Raw genomic sequence first — 20399 nt, 5'->3', positions numbered from 1 at the left:
TCTCTCCTCAAAGCAGGAGTAATCGTCCTCGTTCCCAAGCAGGAACGTTTTGCCGGCTTTTACTCAAACCTGTTTGTGATACCAAAAAAGGATGGCTCTGTTCGTCCCATACAAGACCTCAAAAGGCTAAACAGATGGGTCCGCTTACGCCATTTCAGGATGGAATCGATTTGGTAGGTAATTACGTCTATAGAGGATCAGGAATTCCTATGTTCCATAGACATCCGGGACGCCTACCTACACATCCCCATTTTTTAGGGACATCAAAGGTTTCTGCATTTTACTGTCCAAAAGCAGCATTTCCAGTTTGTGGCCCTGCGATTTGGGCTGGCAACAGCCCCCAGAATTTTCACAAAGATTGTGGCAGCAATGGTAGCTATATTAGGAGTCAGAGGCGTAATATTGGTGCCATATCTCGACGATATTCTCGTCAAAGCGCCCTCCTTCGCTCAGGCCCCGGAAAATCTAGCGGTAGTTTTAAACACGCTGTCCTGGTTTGGTTGGATCATAAACAGGGAGAAATCTCACCTAATGCCAACACAACGCCTAGAATTCTTAGGAATGGTAATCAACACTCGCCGCTCGAGGGTCTTTCTCCCAGAAAGAAAGTGGATTACCCTCCAGCAGGGAATTCGCTCTCTGTTGAAATTCCGGCGTCTATCCTTTCGCGCTGCCATGAGAGTCCTGGGAAGGATGGTGACAGCTTCAGAGGTAATACCCTTTGCCCTGTCCCGTTCCAGGATACTACAGAGGAACATCCTCCTTCATTGGGACAGGTCCATCTCTTTGCTGGATCGCCCCTTCCTCCCTTCCATTCAGACCAGGGAGTTCCTCAAGTGGTGGCTGACCTCCCCCCTCGTTCATCTGGGATGGTCTTTTCCCCCTGTCCACTGGCAGGTAGTAACTACAGATGCCAGTCCCCCAGGCTGGGGTGCGGTATTCCGTCACCTGACAATCCAAGGATGATGGTCGAGGCAAGAATCCTCACTATCAATCAACATTCTAAAGCTGAGGGCGGTCTACCTAGCACTTCTACATTGGGGAAAGATACCTCAACAACCAGCCAGTAAGTACGGATTCAAACAGACAATGCCACGGCGGTGACATACATCAATCACCAAGGGGGAACCAGAAGTTCCCGGGCAATGGCCGAGGTATCCAGAATCTTCAACTGGGCAGAAACCGCAATTCCGGCAATGTTGACAGTTTTCATTCCCAGCACAGACAACACAGCCGCCGACTTCCTCAGTCGGGAGTGGCTCACGGTAGGAGAATGGTCCTTACACCAGGACGTGTTCCTTCGGATATGCCAGCTATGGGGGACTCCAGACGTGGACCTCCTGGCATCATGACAGAACAGAAGGGTCCAACAGTTTGTCCCAAGGTACCGCGATCCTCTAGCAATAGGGGTCGACGGACTGGTCATTCCCTGGATACAGTTCAGACTCCCTTACCTGTTCCCTCCCCTTCCTCTCCTGCCCAGACTGCTAAAGAAGATCAAGGCGGAAGGGGTGCCGGTCATATTGATTGCCCCGTACTGGCCCAGGAGGGCCTGGTTCGTAGAAATTATCAATCCTCTCGCAGGTACCCCCTGGAGACTCCACGACAGACCAGGTCTTATGGCTCAGGGGCCGTTTTACCAGCCGAATTCTCGGTTGCTCAATTGGACGGCATGGCCGTTGAAACCACTACTAAATACTGAGAGGAGCAGGATTTTTCGGACTATTAATCCCGGGATCTATGGACCATTTCGGAGTCATTAATACAATGATCCAGGCTAGGAAGCCATCCTCTTCCAGGGTCTATTATCGTGCCTGGAAGTCCTATTTTTGCTGTTGTGAGTCTAATCACATCACACCTATGCTCTGTTCCCTGCCATCTATCCTAGCTTTTCTCCTGGCAGGGTTAGATGGCGGTCTGGCCCTAAGTTCCTTGAAAGGCCAGATATCTGCTCTCTCTATTCTTTTTCAAAGAAATTTGGCCTCCCGCTTACAGGTTAGGACCTTTCTACAAGGAGTGGCACATGCGGCCCCTCCTTACAGATCCCCTGTGACTCCAGGGGATCTTAACTTGGTCTTGGAAGCCTTGACGGGTTCACCCTTCGAACCCCTCCAGGAAGCTCCCATGTCTTTGTTGTCCTGGAAGGTGGTATTTCTTGTAGCCATCACCTCTATTAGGCAGGTTTCACAATTAGCGACATTGTCCTGTCGTCCTCCATTCCTAATTATGCACCAGGACAAGGTTGTTATGTGGCCTCCTCCTAATTTTCTTCCGAAGGTGGTATCGGCCTTCCACCTGAACGAGGATATAATCCTTCCGTCATTTTGTGCCGCTCCAACCCATCCTCTGGAGCGTTCTTTGAATAGCTAGACCTGGTCAGGGCGATAAGGGTCTATCTGGCCAGGAACCGCTCCCTTCAGGAAGGCAGACTCGCTCTTTGTTACCGCCAATGGGGTGAGACGAGGCCTGCCGGCCTCTAAGGCAACAATTGCCCGCTGGATCAGAATAGCAATTCTGGAAGCCTACCGGGTGAAGGACAAGGTGTCCCCTGCTGGGGTCAAGGCCCATTCAATCCGGGCGGTGGGCGCCTCTTGGGCGGTACACAACAGGGTATCAGCCATGCAGTTGTGCAAGGCTGCCACATGGTTGTCTGTGCATACCTTTTCAAGGTTCTATAAGGTCCATACCTATGCTTCAGCGGACACCAGCCTAGGCAGGAGAATCTTGCAGGCGGCAGTGGTGAGTTCTCCGACCTGAAGGAAGTTTCTCTCTTTTCCCACCCCAGGGACTGCTTTTGGACGTCCAACGGTTTTTGTGTCCCCCAATGAGATGAAAGGGAAACAGGATTGTAGTTGCTTTTACCAGAAAATCTGTTTCTCAAAGTCTTCATTGGGGGACATGGCGCTCTCCCATGATTTTGTTATCTGCAATGATTATATGATTGACTTACATGATAATGTCTCCTCCTACTGCTTTTTCACTAACTGATTGTCCTACAGCCTGTCGGAGGGGTGTATACTGTGGAGGCGGAGTTAACTTTTTTTTCATGCATAGTGTCAACCTCCTAGTGACAGCAGCACACACCCATGGTTTCTGTGTCCCACAATGAAGACTCTGAGAAACAAACAGATTTTATGGTGAGCAACCAAAATCCTATTTTTCCCCAAAAAATATTTTAGCCCCACATTTTGCTTTTTCACAAGGGCAACAGAAGAAAATGCACTTTACAATTTGTTGTGCAATTTTTTCTGAGTACGCCAATACCCCCATATGTGGTGGAAACCTTCTGTTTGGGCACACGGCAGGGCTCTGAAGGGAAGGAGCACCATATTACTTTTGGAACACAAAATTTGCTGGAATAATCATCACTCACCATGTCACGTTTGGAGAGCCCTAATGTGCCTGAACAGTGAAAACCTCCCACAATTGACCCCATTTTGGAAACTACAGTCCTCGAGGAATTTTTCTAGATATGTGGTGAGTATTTTGAATCCCCAGGTGCTTCATAGAATTATATAACATTGAGCCTTAAAAATAAAAAAAATCACATTTTTTCCACAAAAATGTTGTTTTAGCACCACATTTCTTATATTCACAAGGGTAGCAGGAGAAAATGGACCCCAAAATTTGATGTGCAATTTTTCCTGAGTTCACTGATGCCCCATATGTGGTCAAAAATTGCTTTTGAGGCACAGTGCAAAGCTTGGAAGGGAAGTCTCTCCATACTGAAGTTCAGATTCTGATGGAATGGTTTGAGGGTGCCATGTCACTTTGGCAGAGCTCTTGAAGTGTCAGTGGATATTGCTGAGTGAAAATTTCTAATCTGCTATTGTAGTGCCCGTAAATTGTAGTTCCTGTATATTGTAGTGCCAATTACATTATGTTCAGCTTGTGTTTCTGGAAACATGCACCCGTAAATTAGGCAAGCTTTCATCACTACAGAAATGCCAAACATGTAGATGCTAAATGTGGCTTAGGCACACTTTGGGGCTCAGAAGGGATTTGGAAGGGCTGAATTTCCTTTGGGGCAAGGCACCATTTCACTTTTACAGAGCCTCTGTACTACCAGTAATGTGGAAGTCCCCTATATTTCCGTTAACAGATGACGGACCTGAGTGGGGACTTGCTTTTTCTGTGGATTGATTTGAAGCTTTTGTTGGAAACATTTTACATAACATTTGGGATTACAATTATCCTGTGCTCTACTCTGAGGGCTTACTTCAGGGTTTCCATCTAAATCTCTGAATGATGAGACAGATGAAACCCCAAGGGATCCATTCACTATAATGAGGCAGCAGAGTTACTCTGGACTCTTGCTTCAGTTCAGTGTTGTCCTTATGTTGAGAAATGGACAAAACTGTTGCCAACGACACTTTTATGCACACTTCAAAAGATAGACACTGCTGGATCATAGGCCAGACAGAGTCCACAGGGGGTTCCATCTGAATCACGTGTTTTTAGAGATTTACACGGAAACCCCATTGTATGTGCTCAATGTAGAGTGGAGGATAAATGTGAGTCTAGCCTTACTGTGATCTTTGGGAAGCAAAATGAACAAATCAACAGCTGGTAAAGAATTGGTTTTGTTTAATTTTTATGTCATTTCTCGCACGTTATAAGTGATTAGGTGACTTTATTCTTCAGGTCGGTGTGGTTACAGCGATACCAGATTATATCGGGTTTTTATGTTTGGCTTCTGTCACACACTAAAAGACGCTTTTTATTGCTTTTGCATCGCCATATTTTGAGAGCTATAATTTTCCTATATATTTCTGCCAACAGAGTTATGTGACGGCTTGCTTTTTGCGGGCCGAAAATAGCAAATGTGTATTTTTTTGCTTTTTTTTGGCATAAAAATACTTATTGATGGGTACAATATATATTTTTGATTATTATTTTGTGATTTTTTTTAAATATTTGTACAATGCTTTATAACTCAGTGCTGCACTGACACAATTTTCCTATACAATGCTTTGTGATTGGTCTAAGGGGCTTGCCATGCCTGGTGACCCAGATGTCATCATGATGACCTTGGGTCATCATGGTAACGATTGGGCCATTGCTATTCCCTCCCTCTCCCTGTATTCTAAATGCTGTGATTGATACTGATCGCAGCATTTAGGGGGTTAAAAAGCCAGGCGGCGGTCTGGTAACCACTCCTGGTTGTGAGAGCAGGGGGTCAGCTGTCATATTAGCTGAACTCCTGTCGGCGATTGCCAGGATGTATCCATATGTCCTAGGTCGAGAAGTCCTTCCCAGAAAAGACATATGGATACATCTAAGGTCATGAAGGGGTTAAAGAAGCACTACTCCTATCAAAGTTTTAATCCTCTTATGATATTGGAATTATCATATAGCACTGTTTACTTACAATTGCTGGTTTTGCTTTTCTACCCAGATAATCCTTTTCATTTCCATTCGGTCTATGAAATCACTTGATTAAAAACTGACCAGCGGAATCCCTCTGAGCTTTAAGCTCTATGTAGACACAGGAAGTTTCTTTTCCCTGCATGAGTCATCATTTAAACCACGATTTTACATTGCTGCAAAGTTCATGACAGCCCAGCTCCACCTCCTCTGCAACTCCAACTCCAAATCCAGCCCCCCGCCAGGAACTTTGCAGTGATGTACAATTGTAGTTCTAATGAAGACTCATTTGGGGGGAAAAGACTTCCTATATCTACGTTAAGCTTGGAAGGATTCAGCTAGTCAGTTTTTAATCAATAGATCTAATGGAAAAGAGGACAATTAACTGGGTAGAAAGGTGACATGAGCTATTGTAAGTACAAAGTGATATATAATATGATGATTGCAATATATTAAGAGGGTAAAAACTTGGATGGGAGTGTTACTTTAAGGATGAATAAAAGTGAGTGGGCCTGTCTTTGGATAGGATGAAGTTATACTTGTCAGTGGAACACCACTTACTGCCTCATCAAATAGGGTTTTACATAGAAATAATCCATGTCAACCCATTTTGGTGTTTGCAGCTATACATTGCAGTTACATAGGTACAATAATGCTGTGTTTTATATTTTACAGAAACTCCGCATTTGTCGGTAATCTGATACAAAAGATTAGTTAAAATGCTGTTGGAAAATGTTGAGTTTTGAATGATGGAGAATGTTGCCTTAGGGTATAAAACTGGACCGCTAATCATTCTAGGAAAGGTGCGGCACCTCAAATAATATTATTTAATGTAATACCTTTTAGGTATTTGGACTATTCAGTTACTCAACATTTGCTTATAACTTGTTCTGGTAGGAGTTTATTGGATCAATAATGTTTCCTTTGAATGATATTGAATCAAAAGACAAATGTCTAGAATTCATATTTCTAAAAAAACAAGAAAACCCTTATTAGAAGTTGTAGAACATGTTTATTAACGCATATTCTGTTAATATTTCTAGGGGAAACGCTATAAAAATTCTTTGGAGACAGTCGGGACCCCGGACTCCAGTCGCGGAATCCGCAATGAAAAGAAAGCTTTAAAGTAAGTATACTTCTGTTCGGAATTTTTTTTTTTATAACAGTGCCTTAAAAGTGTGTGAAAGAACCTAAAAAAAGAGCCAGGCTTCCCGAATGACCTTAAGCATGCCCAGTCATAAGTTGTGGAACAAACCTACATGTCTTTCCCTATTGTGGTAAACATCCCCTTCCCCAGTCCTGAGAGCGAACATTGACCCATATGACAACCCCAATAATCCCGGATAAAGCTTCATGGACACACAACCTCCCGGACAACAAACGTGCTGCATTTACAGACAACTTCATTCCATTCTGACCACAGGAGAGGCATGAAATCCCCAATACCCACCAGCCTGAGCCCTTGTTATATGTTTCGAAATCTTTTAGCTCCAAGTACTAAATCCCAGGGCTGTGGAGTCGGAGTCGTGGAGTCGGAGTCGGTAGAAAATGGTCCGACTCTGACTCCTAAAATATATAATAAATTGGGTACAGTAGTTCAATGCAGAATGTGCTGAATATTTTTTCATAGGAATTTGGGAAAGTTATGAAATGTTCTATAAATGGCTGTTCTATTCCTGATCTAAGGCTACATTCACACACAGCGTTTTTGCTGCGTTTTTTGAGGATACGTTTTTCAGCTGCAAAAGCCGATCAGCTTTTTAAAAAACCGCATCACCTGAAATGTTTTTGCGCTCATAGATAATGTTTTCAATAGCAAAAGCAGATTAGAAATCTGCTCTATCTATCCATTTATCCATATCTGTCTATCCATATCTTATCTGTACCAAAAAGAAGGAAAGCCGGGTAGCACACAGACTAACACTCCTTTTTTTGCACCAGTCAGGTATACCTCATAGCTGCCCAAAAGGACGCCCTGGACAGGCATTGCTCGTCTTCAGTAACACATCAACATCAATTGATGTTTGGAATAAATAGACTGCATTCACCACATCTTAAGGTGCATTCTTTATTTTCAAGTGTAGGGGTGTGCAGTATAAGGTTCTGCAGCAGCTGAGGTGTGCAGTATGAGATTCTGCGGAACAGTATGAGTTTCTGCCCCCCCCTAGCTTTGATCCTGGCTAAAACCGTTTCTTATAGATATGGCGAACCCTCAGGTAACCCTAAATGAAGGTCAATGGACACAGGTGGCTGAATTGAAGGAATTGCTTAATCACCTCTTTACCGTGACTAAAAAATTACAAGCTGAGGATTTAACTCCTGGCATTTTCATAAGGGAGTGGAAGAACTTGCTATTTTGCCTGTCCCAAAGAGGAGATTTAATCACAGATGGCATTTCTGCTTCAATGAAACGGAGAGAGAGACAGCTATTGGAAAATAAAATTTTTCTGGCAGCTGTTTATGTGGACCCAAGTCATCGTATATTGCTTGATGATCAACAGCTTACTAAAGGAAAAGAAGCTCTGACTGAGGTAGCAGTTAGGATGAGTGGCCTACAAGCGGACTGCCAGGTGCAAGAGGACTTGGGTCCTGACAGTGCTACTGCTGCCATATCTTCATCCTCATCAGATGAGGAGTTTGACTTTGACAAGTATTTGTATGACATGGAGCATGCAAAGCGTTGCTGCAAGGAAAAAGATTTCACTCTGTCTCCTATAGCAAGCAGATTGACCATATTTCAGCAAAATGTTTCACTTGTTCTCAAAGAAATAGAAAAATTCAACCGTTCATCAAAACTGACTGTGGATGAGGCAATTCCTTTATACTTGGAAATTGTTAGCGATGTTGCCCATGTGGTTACGGCTTTGCCTCCAACCCAAGTTAGTGTAGAGAGGTTGTTCTCTGGCGTTAAAATTATTAGGTCAGATTTTAGGTCATCTATGAAGGAGGATCTGATGGAGGCAATTCTATTTCTTAGAACAAATTCATAGACTGCACAAATGTTACTTAGTATGTTTTTGTTGAAAACTGTTTTTTGCCACTTACATAGTTTATTACATAGTGTTATATATATATATATATATATATATGTGTAATCGATATTATACAGTGTATTACATATTTACAATTTATTACAGTTTTTTGTGTTCTAAAGTTGTATTCCAATAAATAGATATTATGTCCTATCTAAATATCTTGATTATTGGATCATAAAAATGATTAAATGTCTGATGTTCACATTGTACTACAATAAATTTTTCACTTAAATATAAGCAATATATATATGTCGGAGTCGTGAGTCGGAGTCGGTGGAAGGGATATTGAGGAGTCGGAGTCGCAGGTTTGGCTTACCGACTCCACAGCCCTGCTAAATTCTCCACATTACATCCCAACAGATATTCAGAGCCATTTTCATGTAGGTACACGCATTTCTCTGCTCTGAATGGGTCCTGAAACCATAATTTTTCATGTGACCGGTATGATAAAAGCGGTTGTGTGTTTTCCTTATTGTTCCACGAGTCTCTAGAAATCCCCGACCAATTTTATTTAAACTTTGGTTAAAAAAACTAAGCCTGGGACCATTTTTTTTTTCTACTCCATTCCTTCGTATTCTCATTCCTTTCCTTGCGCGCTGATATTTTTCTCCTCCAGGTTTTTCCTTCTCTCGCAGATGAAGTGGAAATTAGAAAAAAAAATCAATCAGCAAAATAAGAATTTTTTTTTCCTTAACACTTTCCATTGAGAGCTTTTGTTTCTCCCCCTGTGAACATAACAAAAATATTCTTGTTATCTTTCCCGGCACCAAGTACAGTATAAAGTATTTAATCGGCTTTTGTCTAATCTTGGCTGATACCACTTTTCCTTTCTGTACACACATGGATGTTTGTATTTTCACATAATAGGTTTTGCTATGTATTGAAAACCGCTATAATATTATTCTGGGAGAAATGTAAATGTTCTTCCATCTGCTTCACTATTCTTAGGAGTCTGGACCTTTTGTTTCACTGCTTTCAAGAGTCTCCTTTGTTATTAAAACTTGGATTATGAATTAGTAGAGAGTCCGTAAAATATGGTTCCAACCCCGCGGCTTCATCATATATCTGATGGCACCGCTCTGTGCTCTTTATAGCATGAGAAAGTGGATTGTTATGACTGAGAACAGGGGAGATATATTTATCTCACTCTTCGTTTCCTCATAACAATGTGTTGTTGAGTTTTCTCGGTTTCTGTGAAATATTCTCTAGCTCGGTACTGAGCTTTGTTAGAAGATAAATCACATGGAGAAGACTTTCAGTACTCAACGTTGTCATAAGTATGAAGGGATAATCCGTTCTGATTTTCAGTTGCTTTCTGGTCTCGGTGTACACAGTTTTATCCTTAGTGGCTAGGCAGACCATACTGTAGACCCGTGTATCAAGGCTCCCAACGGCTTTGCTCTTCAAGTAACTCCAAATTATATATTGTAATAAAGAATTGTTGCCTAGTCGTGCCTTGGTATTTCATTTATGGAGGTTACTAGTATTTTAGAAATTGTGGTCTGTTGCCATTTTTTTAATTTTCATATTAACCACACCCCGATAGGAGTTCCATTGGATGGACAACGCTTTTTACATCAGTATTAGCGGATCAGGCATAATGTAATGTTCCTTATTAGGCTTTGATCACGGTGTATAATAAACGTAAGACGAAGAAAAAATCTTTATATTTGCCTCTCTGTCCACTCTGATCCTCACCATCCCCAGTCTGGTCCTCTCCATATCTTCAGATCATCTTATGCTAAAATCCTCCAATCCTCTAACATTGAGCAGAGATGTCTGGCTTTGATGGGGCTCGAGAGGGTTCTGCACATGCACAAACAAGGTCATGGCGCATGCAGTGACATCATGATGCACAAAATCCTCTCGAGACTTACTTTAATCAAACCCAGAAGTCCCGGGCTTTTCAGCATCTGAAGCAATCTGAAGATGCGTTGAGAAGAAGATGGGTGGCACAGAGGAGCCAGAGAGGTAAGAAAAGGATTTCTGTTTTGCATTTTTATGGCATTTTACGATTCTTAAAAATGGAGGCAAGCAGTTTTAGAGAGTGATCTTATTAGGCATTTGGATATAGCAAGTGTCAATCAGAAAATTTCTCTTTGGCTTCTATGTGATTGTTACTAGCATGCTCTGTGCAGAGGTCACTGTGCAGGGAGGGAGAGGAGGAGGAAAGAGTTGTCAATGGGACAATCCGGTGTTATTTCCTAAAGTTTCATAATACAAATATTACCTTTTATTGCAATAGTCATGTGATAAAAGTAAGATGTCCTGCCTCTAGTGTACACAGGTCACAATGTCAAGCCTAGGACTACCAGGGGCCAGGGTAGAATCTTGGAATATTTCACTTTTTTTAATCTAAGTAGTAAAATCAGTAGAAGAGAATGGAAACATAGTTTTGTGTTATGATTGAGTCACCGTAGGAGGCAAAAACAGAAATGCTAGCTAAGTCCAGAAAACCAGAGAAGTTGGCAGCTATCGGATTGCAGACCCCTGAACCTATCAACACAACTAGCAGTAGCCGTGGGGGGTTCCTACGATGCCCTAGACCCCTCGATCACAGCCGGAGAATTAAATAGGCCTAAAGAAAGAAAGGGGAAATCTAAACTGCCCCAGAGCAGACCCCAAAGCAATAGGCAGCCCCCAACATATAATGACGGTGAAGCAAGATGAAAATACTAACACAGACAGAAAGATAGACTGAGCAAAGAGGGGCCCAAGCTAACTAAGTAGAAAAGGACAGGAAGGCTGCTGTCTGCAATCCGTGAAAAACCCTATGAAAATAAGAGCCAACAAACTGACAGTGAAAAAGGCCCTGAAGACGCTAGGCTTCAAAAAGCTATGTCAGTACTCAGGAATATACTGAAGACAGAGCTACAGGCAAAAGGAGATTCAGCTCACCCCAGCAGGGAATGGCAGAATACTGAAAAGCAAGGAAAACAAAAAACAAAACAAAAAGCTAACAGGCAAAACAGAAACTTAGCTTTAGAAGAGCAGGAATCAGACTGGTGTCCTAGGAGTCCACAGAGAAATCACCCGCAGGGCAGAAGGGCGTCGGCAGCCTTATAGCCAGTCCGTGACTCCACTCAGCCAGTCATCCTTATTAGACTCAGGTGCCTGATAATAAGGCTCATTACCTTCCTTTACCAGAATAGGGAGTTCACCAGACCCCAGTGACGAAGGGGAAAATGAACTCACAACAGTTTTGTATGGTATTCAGACAAGTTCTTCCAGGAGGTTTGGGTGCGCGACCCTCCAGTGTTTTCCTGTAGTCTTCCCCCTTTTTAGAACTCATCCCCCCACACTTCTTCCATTTTTTACAGAAAGATATTGGAAGTATTTGGTGGCACCTTGAATATTGGCCAACTCTTTCAGGCATCCTTTTTCCTTGGGCATTGTGGACATTTGGGAACAGTTGTGAAGTGCAGGTCTAAAGAAATCTTCTTACATAATAAGGCCTTTATTTTTTTTTACTTTACCACCATGGATCGGGCCGCTAACCAATGAGCTAAATGAACATTTCTCCTCTATGGAAGATACCATAGTCAGAATACTAACTAAACATTGGCATTCATTGCCTTTAATCGCCCAACACGTCATCTGCTTTTCCAGCTTGCAATGTGTAAAACAAACTTGTTTGTGCTAAATATGCCCCGAGTACAGGAAACGTTATATAATAGAGACATTAGAGACCAAAAATGAATCCTGAAATATGAATCATTATAAAATGGAGTTTCAGACAGCAGTGGAGGTTTTATCATGTAAATCCTTTTACTGGACATTAATATGCAGATTCATTTTTTTCACCAGTCAGCAGAATCCTCTGCTTCTGCTATTTATAATGGCTGCTTATCTAATTTAAAGAGAAAACTTATCTTCTAAAATGTCATGGACCCCAACCAATCATGAAGATCAAGAAACCATAGTGCTCTACAGAAGGTACAGCAGTGAGAATTGGTCAAGAACCTTTGCAATTTCTATCCAGCTGACCTACAAGAAAGAATATCTCCTTTAGGGTATGTGCACACGTTGCAGATTAGTCTGTGGAATTTTCTGCAGAGAATCTTCATCTCTTGGCAGAAAATGCAGGGGAAATGCTTGAGGATCTCATGTGGATTTGATGCTTATTTCTTGCGGATTTTACTGCACGGATTTGTTAGGTACTGGGAAAGGATCCAGTATGGAGAGAGAGAGATGTGCACAGCAATTTTTAATTTAACCTTGACTATCGTTGGCTGTGAACTACACTGCGGATTTGATGCAATTCCACGAATCCAAAAACGCTGCGGATCCGAATCAAAATCTGCAACGTGTGCACACAGCCTAACCATAATGGGCCTGTAATAGTATTGGTCTTCTTCAATAGGCCAAAGGTACCTTTTGGGCCCTTTCGGCTCCATGGCCCGGGTATGACTGCCACCCTTGCACCAATTATAGTTACTCTGCTAACCATCAGTAAATGATCTATCACATCTGTGGAACCTGTGGAATTACTAAATAAAGAAATAGGTGTTTGTTGGGTAATTCCCACCTAAACTCCATACTTTCCTATATTTATTTACAAGATAGGCCACGATTTTATGGGTCTCTGAAAGCACTTCTCCCATAAATGCTATGAGAATCCAAAGCACCATAGTCAGTAATCAGTATTCAGTAATTATAGCTTCATAGTTTTTAAGATTGAAGGTAGACCAAAGTCCATCAATGTCAATTTATGCCTTAACATGTTGATCCAGAAGAAGGCAAAAACCCCATGGGGCAGATACAAATAGCTTCATATTAGGGGAAAAAAATTCCTTCCCGACTCCACATACGGCAATCAGACTTGTTGCTGAAATCTACTATAATCCTCAAAAAAGGATTAAAGAGAACCTGTTATTTATGTAGTTTTTTTGCCTGGTGTTGGTTTTGGTGGTGTTTATTTTTTGTTCCTGCACCTTTCTGTTCCCGAGATATAGCCCTCTTTTCCATGTAAATAAATCTGGTATTTTTAGCCAACTGGGCGTCTCCCTCAAGATGTCCTGTATAGAAAACAGTTAATGACCACGTCCACCTGTCTAAAAAGATTAGAGAAAATACATTGTATAGTAAAGCGTTCCTTTATTTTCCTGTCTTAATGGGATACTCCAAGAAAAGACTTTTGTGGCATAGCTATTAGTGATGAGCGAGTATACTTGTTGCTCGGGTGGTCTCCGAGTATTTTGGCGTGCTCGGAGATTTAGGTTTCGTCGCCTCATCTGCCTGATTTGCGACTGCTAGACAGGCTGAATACATGTGAGGAATGCCTGTTTGTTCGGGAATTCACACATGTATTCAGTCTGTCTAAAAGTTGAAAATCATGCAGCTGAGATGGCCAAAACTAATTCTCCAAGCACGCCAAAATACTCGGAGGACACCCGAGCAGAGATGCTACTCGCTCATCACTAATAGCTATCTATTTAAAACATTTGGGGTAGTCTCTTTCCCAATCTGACATTTTTGGGGTAATCATTGAGTATCTGACTAAGAAGAACCCAATGATCACAAGTTTTGCACAGTTGGATGTTTTTGTATCTCCCATGGCCAATATAACGTCCCAATGTCCCCTCTCTTTTGCCACAGAACCCCCATTTTTTTATAATCAGCAGTAGCTTACACTATAGTTGTCAGAATACCCCTTTAATATTTATATCTAAATATGTGGGATTTATGTATAAAAGACGACAAAGTCCAAAACCCGGCCCCGCTTCACCCCTGACAGTTCAATCCCTTGTCGGGGATTTAGAAAACAAAGATTTTCAAGGTCTGTTCATTGAAGTCTAAAATATCAAGGAAATGGAAATCGCTTCAAGGATGAATTTCTGTTGTATTATTTGCACTGGGAGGGAAATGTGATGATGTGTGGTCTTTGTGTAGTGGCAGAGTCAATTATGCATTGTAGGAAGACAGCTGTGTATAATAATGACAGTGTACAAACTCATAAATTAATATTCACCGGATAGACGCACCAAGGCTGTGACTGAATGCACAAGGTTCTTCATCCAGCAGCATTTTGACCTAACGGATTCCTTTAAAAACACTTCTATGGTTTTGTCACCATTGGATTCATAAAGATTTTATGCTGTTTTAAATTGAATTTGACCGATATATATTATACCTTTACCTTTATCACTTATACCTTTATCCAAGTAAAGGTATCAGTGCCTAGATGTTGTGAAGGAGAGGCAAGAGTCAGCTTCTGACCGTTGGAGCAAGCTGGCAGCAAGTAAGGTCATCACCAGGCCTAAAGAGTAACCATCATTTTAATGTGTTTTTTTTATGAATCAATAGTACAGGTGAAAATAAGAATCTTTGTACTATATCTTATTAGAGAAATTCACTCCTTTCTCCTCCTGTAATTGAAGAGAGCAACAACTGCATCCACGGTAGGAAAAAGTAACTGTTCCTTTATTAATACGTCACATTATACAGGGTGACAGCAACATTTCAACCTTTATTTTGCATATTTGCAACCACTACCTACATATTAATTTATTTGTGGTGAGGTGCTGCCTTACAGTTGCTCTTTTTCCTCTTGAACGGACCATTCATTCTGAAAATGTTCAACTCTCAAACAAAATAGGTATCCAGTGAATACAAAATATCCCATTACGGAGATAGGAGATGATAGTTGGTGTTTATACAGTTATGTTGAGAACTGTAACTGTAGATTCAGGAAAGCTTTGCAGTAAAATGTCTGTCTCTAGCTCTCCCCCTCTCCAAAGAAATTTATAAGCACCAATTGACATCTTCTATCTCAGGGGGAAATATGTCTACACTGAATATAGGTTATAACCATGAATTGAGAGTGCACAGATTTCTCTGATAGTAACTTTTTATAACATCTTATTTTCATGTGGACTATTGATTCGTGAAATAATAATTAAAAACTCTTTAAATAATCTCTCCCATCAAAATTTGTATCTTCTTCATATATTGTAATCCACATATTATATAGCACTGTGTGCTTACAATTGCTCATTTTGCCCTTGTACCCAAATTATTCTTCTCTTTTCCAATCGATCTATGAAATCACATGATGAAAAACTGACTAACTGAATCCTTCTAAGCTCTATGTAGAAACAGGAGGTCAATTGTCCCTGCATGAGCCATAAGTCACTGCAAAAGTCCCTGGCAGGGGGAGGAGACAGCAGCTGGGTCAGGAGGTAAAGAGTTGATGACTCATGCAGAGAGAAGAGACTTCCTGTTTCTACATAGAGCAGAAAAAAGAGACGAATTAGCTGGGTAGAAAGGGAAAATGAGCAATAGTAAGTACACAGTGCTGTACAATATGATGATTGAAATATATTAAGAGGGTTAAAGCTTTGATGGGATGAGGAGGAGAGCTTCTTTAAATATTTAATGAGTCAAGAATGGAATTTTAGAAGACCTTTTGAAGAAGGCATAGACTCTAACCGTAATATAATCTCTGTCAGGCCTACGAGTGATTTCTGTCCTAACCAAGACACTTAGCTAATATGAATGCTACTCACTATGGGCTGCATGTCACATTATCCTGTACATCACCTTTCCAATGTGACAGACGCAGCTGGAATATATTAGTATTAAGTGGATCTTGCATGTCCCCATCTGTGATTTGTGTTCTGGAGAGATGATTTGACCTTGAAATGCATATTTCCCTGCATTGACCCACAAACTGCATGTTCTTAGATAGCGCAGTGGGAGTGTAATATCTCATCTTGGAAGATGTGATCACTGGGACACAGAGCTAATATTTTGTACACTGACATTCCTTATTTCCCTACTGACATGATCTGCTTTCTCTTTCTAAAGCACTTTCTCTTATCACTTTGCTCTTCTCCACCTTCTCAGTAGAGGCTTCTTTTGTTCCACCATGTCAAAGCAAGAGTTGGGATCAGATATGGAGAGGCGAGAGTGTTCCTGGATGGGAATTGGAGTGTGGGGGGTTATTAATTAGGCTATGATTTCTTGAGGCATGTGGATAAAGGACATGCAGCTGCCTTATAGCTCATCGATCGTTTTTTTTTATTTGTGTCCCTTGTGAAGGTCAAGCTGTCACTTTGTTCTGAATGTCTGCGTGTCATTCAGGGTCTCATGCTAAGAGCTCTCCACAATAAGCAATCCCAGCACCTCATATAGAATTGTCACCAAGAGTAGTGCACCCAGGGACAGCAGTAAACCTTAACCACCTCGCCTCCAGAGGGCCGTCAAGAAGGTGGCATGATTGACTGCATTACTCCTACCTATCTGATGAAGCAGCAAAACGGGCAAACACAATTCTAGGATGTATCAAGAGAAGCATAGAGTCTAGATCACGTGAAGTCATTATTGCCCTCTATTCCTCCTTAGTCAGGCCTCATCTGGAATACTGTGTCCAGTTCTGGGCATAACATTTTAAAAAGACATCTAATAACTGGAGCAAATTCAGGGGAGAACAACCAGGATGGTGAGCGGATTGCAAAGTATGTCCTACGAGGAACAGTTAAAGGATCTGGGCTGTCACAGTGTAGAGGGATCATCATTATTCTCATTTGCACATGGTAACACGAGAAGCAATGGAATGAAACTAAAAAGAAGATACAGATTAGATATTAGAAAACACTTTTTGACAGTGAGAGTGATCAATGAGTGGATCAGGCTGCCACGTGAGGTGGTTAGTTCTCCTTCAATGGGGGTGGTGAATTCTCCAATGGAAGTCTTCAAACATAGCCTGGACAGACATCTGTCTGAGATGGTTTAGTAACTCCTGCATTGAGCAGGGGGTTGGACACGATGACCCTGGGGGTGCCTTCCAACTCTAATGTGGTGCCCCTGAGGGTTCAGTCGCCACAGAGGTACTGCACCTCCTCCTGAGGTGTGGTACCCCACCATTCAGGTAAGGTGGAGACACCTGACCACACTCCAGCACCTGCATCCCACACAGCATAGTAGTATAGCAAAGCACCTTTGGTGGCTCCCAGCTTGGAACACGAAGAGTGCTGGGAGGTGGGTGGAGCTTAGTCTGCACAAGAGAGCGGGAGATTATGAGGACGAGGTCAGTCTGACTAGGTCAGGCGGTGAGAGAAGCTCCCCTGAGAGGGATAGATGGAAGAAAGTGCTGCAGCAGACCTCAGTGACCTGGGTCTGCTGGCACAGGAAAGAGACATTCAGAAAGCCTAATTCTCCATAAGAAAGATTGATTTGTACGGAACGTAAGGAGAAGACGAGAACTAAGGAATAGGGTTAGAGCAGAGCCCTCCCTCAAGTTCTAAGCGCATGGCCAGGGTCCGGTCCCCGAGGTTGTATGGATACTAATGGTCCTGCGACAGACACCGGAGGAATAGAAGTTGTCACCACTTTATTCCCACACAAGACTTGGGGGCACAACAGCAACGAGAGTGAGCCAGGACTTAGTAGCAAGGAGTCCCCGAAGCAGGCTACAGCTGTCTGCCGTACAAGTAGAGTTCTAAGAACATCTGAAAGGAGGAACTCCAGTGTAGCTCAATACTGTGAGTACTTCAAATAGGCGCTAGAAGGGAGACGTTCAGGAAAGGCATATGTTGGCGGAGTACTTCATCTTGCCTGGAGGTTGGCTGAGCCCCTGACCTGACTGAAGGACACAGCACTGAGGCAGGCACCTGTATGCACAACAGACTGTGAGTAAAGCTTTGGAACTACATGCCCTGGTGTCCTCCGGTTATTCCTGCGCCAACCCACTCAGCACTGCTATATCTCTGTGCTTAACACTGCACCATTACGCTCTCCTCCCTAGTTCTTCATCTACACTGCCCTGGGACTCCAGCCCTGCCTGTGGAGGGCTAGACCATCATTGCTGCACCACACCATCTGTCCCAGAGGATCTGTCTGCAGCGTCGGCTTAACATCTTCATTGCCGAACACCACAGGTGGCGTCACGAATCATTCACTAATAAACTTTAATCATCATCCACACGCTCAACATTCCCCTTTTACAATGGACGCCCAGGGCCACGGACCGGGTCACAGCTACCGTGACATCTCCCATTAAACTCCCCGGGCCCGGTACCGAGTACCCCGCTGCCCTGGGTGAGGGCAATCCACTAACATTCTATGATTCTATCCAATCTGATGTGGGATGTATCAGAAGACCACAAGTGGTGCCGTGTGCGCCAAGGCTTGAGCCATACACTGTTTGTTTTTACTTGGTCCCATCTGCTGCAAAATGAATTTCCAAAACAAGATGACTATCCGTTAGTGGGCAATGTTTAGAAAGAGTCTATTGTATTATTTCCAAAGAAAACCTATTTCTTCAAATAAAACTGCTTATAGACTGAACAGAATGACATATCGGCATGTGTACAAATATAAGACTAATCAGATGAGTAACCATGTTGAAACTGGCACAGCGCTTAGCGTGATGGCATTTTTAAAGAAAACAGTGACAGCGAAATTGATTTTTTCCTTTTTTACTGCAATAAAAGACGAAAAACTCCAAGATTATAATGCTTAGGCGATACCAGAGGGCAGGCAGAGATCTAACAATGTTACCCCGCTGTATGGCACAATGGGATTAGTAATTGGCACTTACTGGTTCCAAATGAAGTTGGTAGCTGAATTACTGGGAATATGGAGTACTTTCCTAAAACATATTCATTATTGTACAATGATTTGGAATGTAGTTACAGGATAGGTTCACTTTTTAAATAATCTTAAAAATAGCTAGTGAGCCCAAATTTAAACATAATTCCGATATACTTTCATTAGCTTTTGTACTTTTTTGTCTTCTATACTTCCTTTTGTTCCTACTTCATATGAAAAATTCCATAAAGGGAATCTGTCACCTCATTTTTGCCCTATGAGCTGTGGCCACCGCTATTAGGGGCTTATCTACTGCATTCTGTAATGCTGTTGATAAGCCCCCGATGTAACCTGAAAGATAAGAAAAAAAGAGTTATATTATACTAACCCAGGGGTGGTCCGGTCCGATGGGTGTCGCGGTCCAGTCCGGCGCCTCCCATCTTCATACGATGACGTCCTCCTTCTTACTTCTGCCGCGGCTCCGGCGCAGGTGTACTTTCTCTGTGCTGTTGAGGGCAGAGCAGAGTACTGCAGTGCGTAGGCATCGGACCTCTCTGACCTTTCACGGTGCCTGAGCACAGCAGTATTTTACTCTGTCCTCAACAGGGCAGAAAAAGTACGCCTGCGCAGGAACCGCGGCATAAGTAAGGAGGAGGATGTCATCACTAGAAGATGGGAGGCGCCGGACCGGACCGCGACACCCACTGCACCCGCCCCCGGTGAGTATAATCTAACACGTTTTTCTTATCTTTCAGGTTACATCTGGGGCTTATCTACAGCATTACAGAATTCTGTAGATAAGCCCCTGATGGCGGTGGCCGCAGCTCATAGGGCAAAAATGAGGTGACAGATTCCCTTTAATTTTTGCACAGAAGTAAGTGCACCCAGTCGTAGCCCCTTTCTTCTGACTCCTTACAGCAGAGCGCAGTGTGGCCATTTTTCCTAGTATTGAAGTTGAAAGAAGTCACAGGTCCATCAAATTCAACCCTATACTTTATAATGTGTTGATCCAGAGGAAGTAAAAAAAAAACCCAGTAAGCTAGATGGTAATTATCTCAAATTACTAGAAATACTCCATCCTGACTCTACTACATAAAGCAATCAGACTAATTCTATGAATCAATGTCCCATCATAGAATCTAATGCCTATAACCTGTAATATTATATTTTCAAGTAAGACATCCAGGCCCTCCTTGAATTTGTTGAGTGAATCAACCATTACAACATCATGTGGCAGAGCATTCCATCATCTCACTGCTCGTACTGTGAAGAATCTGCAGCTGTGATGGTTATACCTTCTTTCCTCTAAATGGAGAGGATGATGCTTTTTCATCGTTGCGGGCCGAAGATTAGGGAGATCTTTATACTCTCTCGTCATATATTTGTACATTGTAATAAGATCGCCTCTAAGGCTTCGTTTTCCAAACTAAATAACCCCAAGTTTGATGACCTGTCCTGGTACTA

General features: G+C 42.4%; 1 protein-coding gene across 9 annotated transcripts in view; it reads left to right on the top strand.

Annotated features, from left to right (window-relative positions):
- Positions 1 to 20399, top strand: part of SYT7 (synaptotagmin 7) — a 596170-nt gene that overhangs the window by 305917 nt on the left and 269854 nt on the right. For all 9 annotated transcript variants that reach the window (XM_073574004.1, XM_073574013.1, XM_073574007.1 and 6 more), the window contains one exon: positions 6411 to 6493. In XM_073574004.1, the coding sequence (XP_073430105.1) occupies positions 6411 to 6493 (83 nt within the window). The remainder of the gene's footprint in view (positions 1 to 6410; positions 6494 to 20399) is intronic.

The sequence above is a fragment of the Dendrobates tinctorius genome, unplaced genomic scaffold (genome assembly GCF_039654945.1).
Source record: "Dendrobates tinctorius isolate UK_male_01 unplaced genomic scaffold, ASM3965494v1 ptg000037l, whole genome shotgun sequence".
Lineage (NCBI taxonomy): Eukaryota > Metazoa > Chordata > Amphibia > Anura > Dendrobatidae > Dendrobates > Dendrobates tinctorius.
Note: the sequence above shows the minus strand (reverse complement) of the source record. Positions and strands in the feature narration are given on the sequence as shown.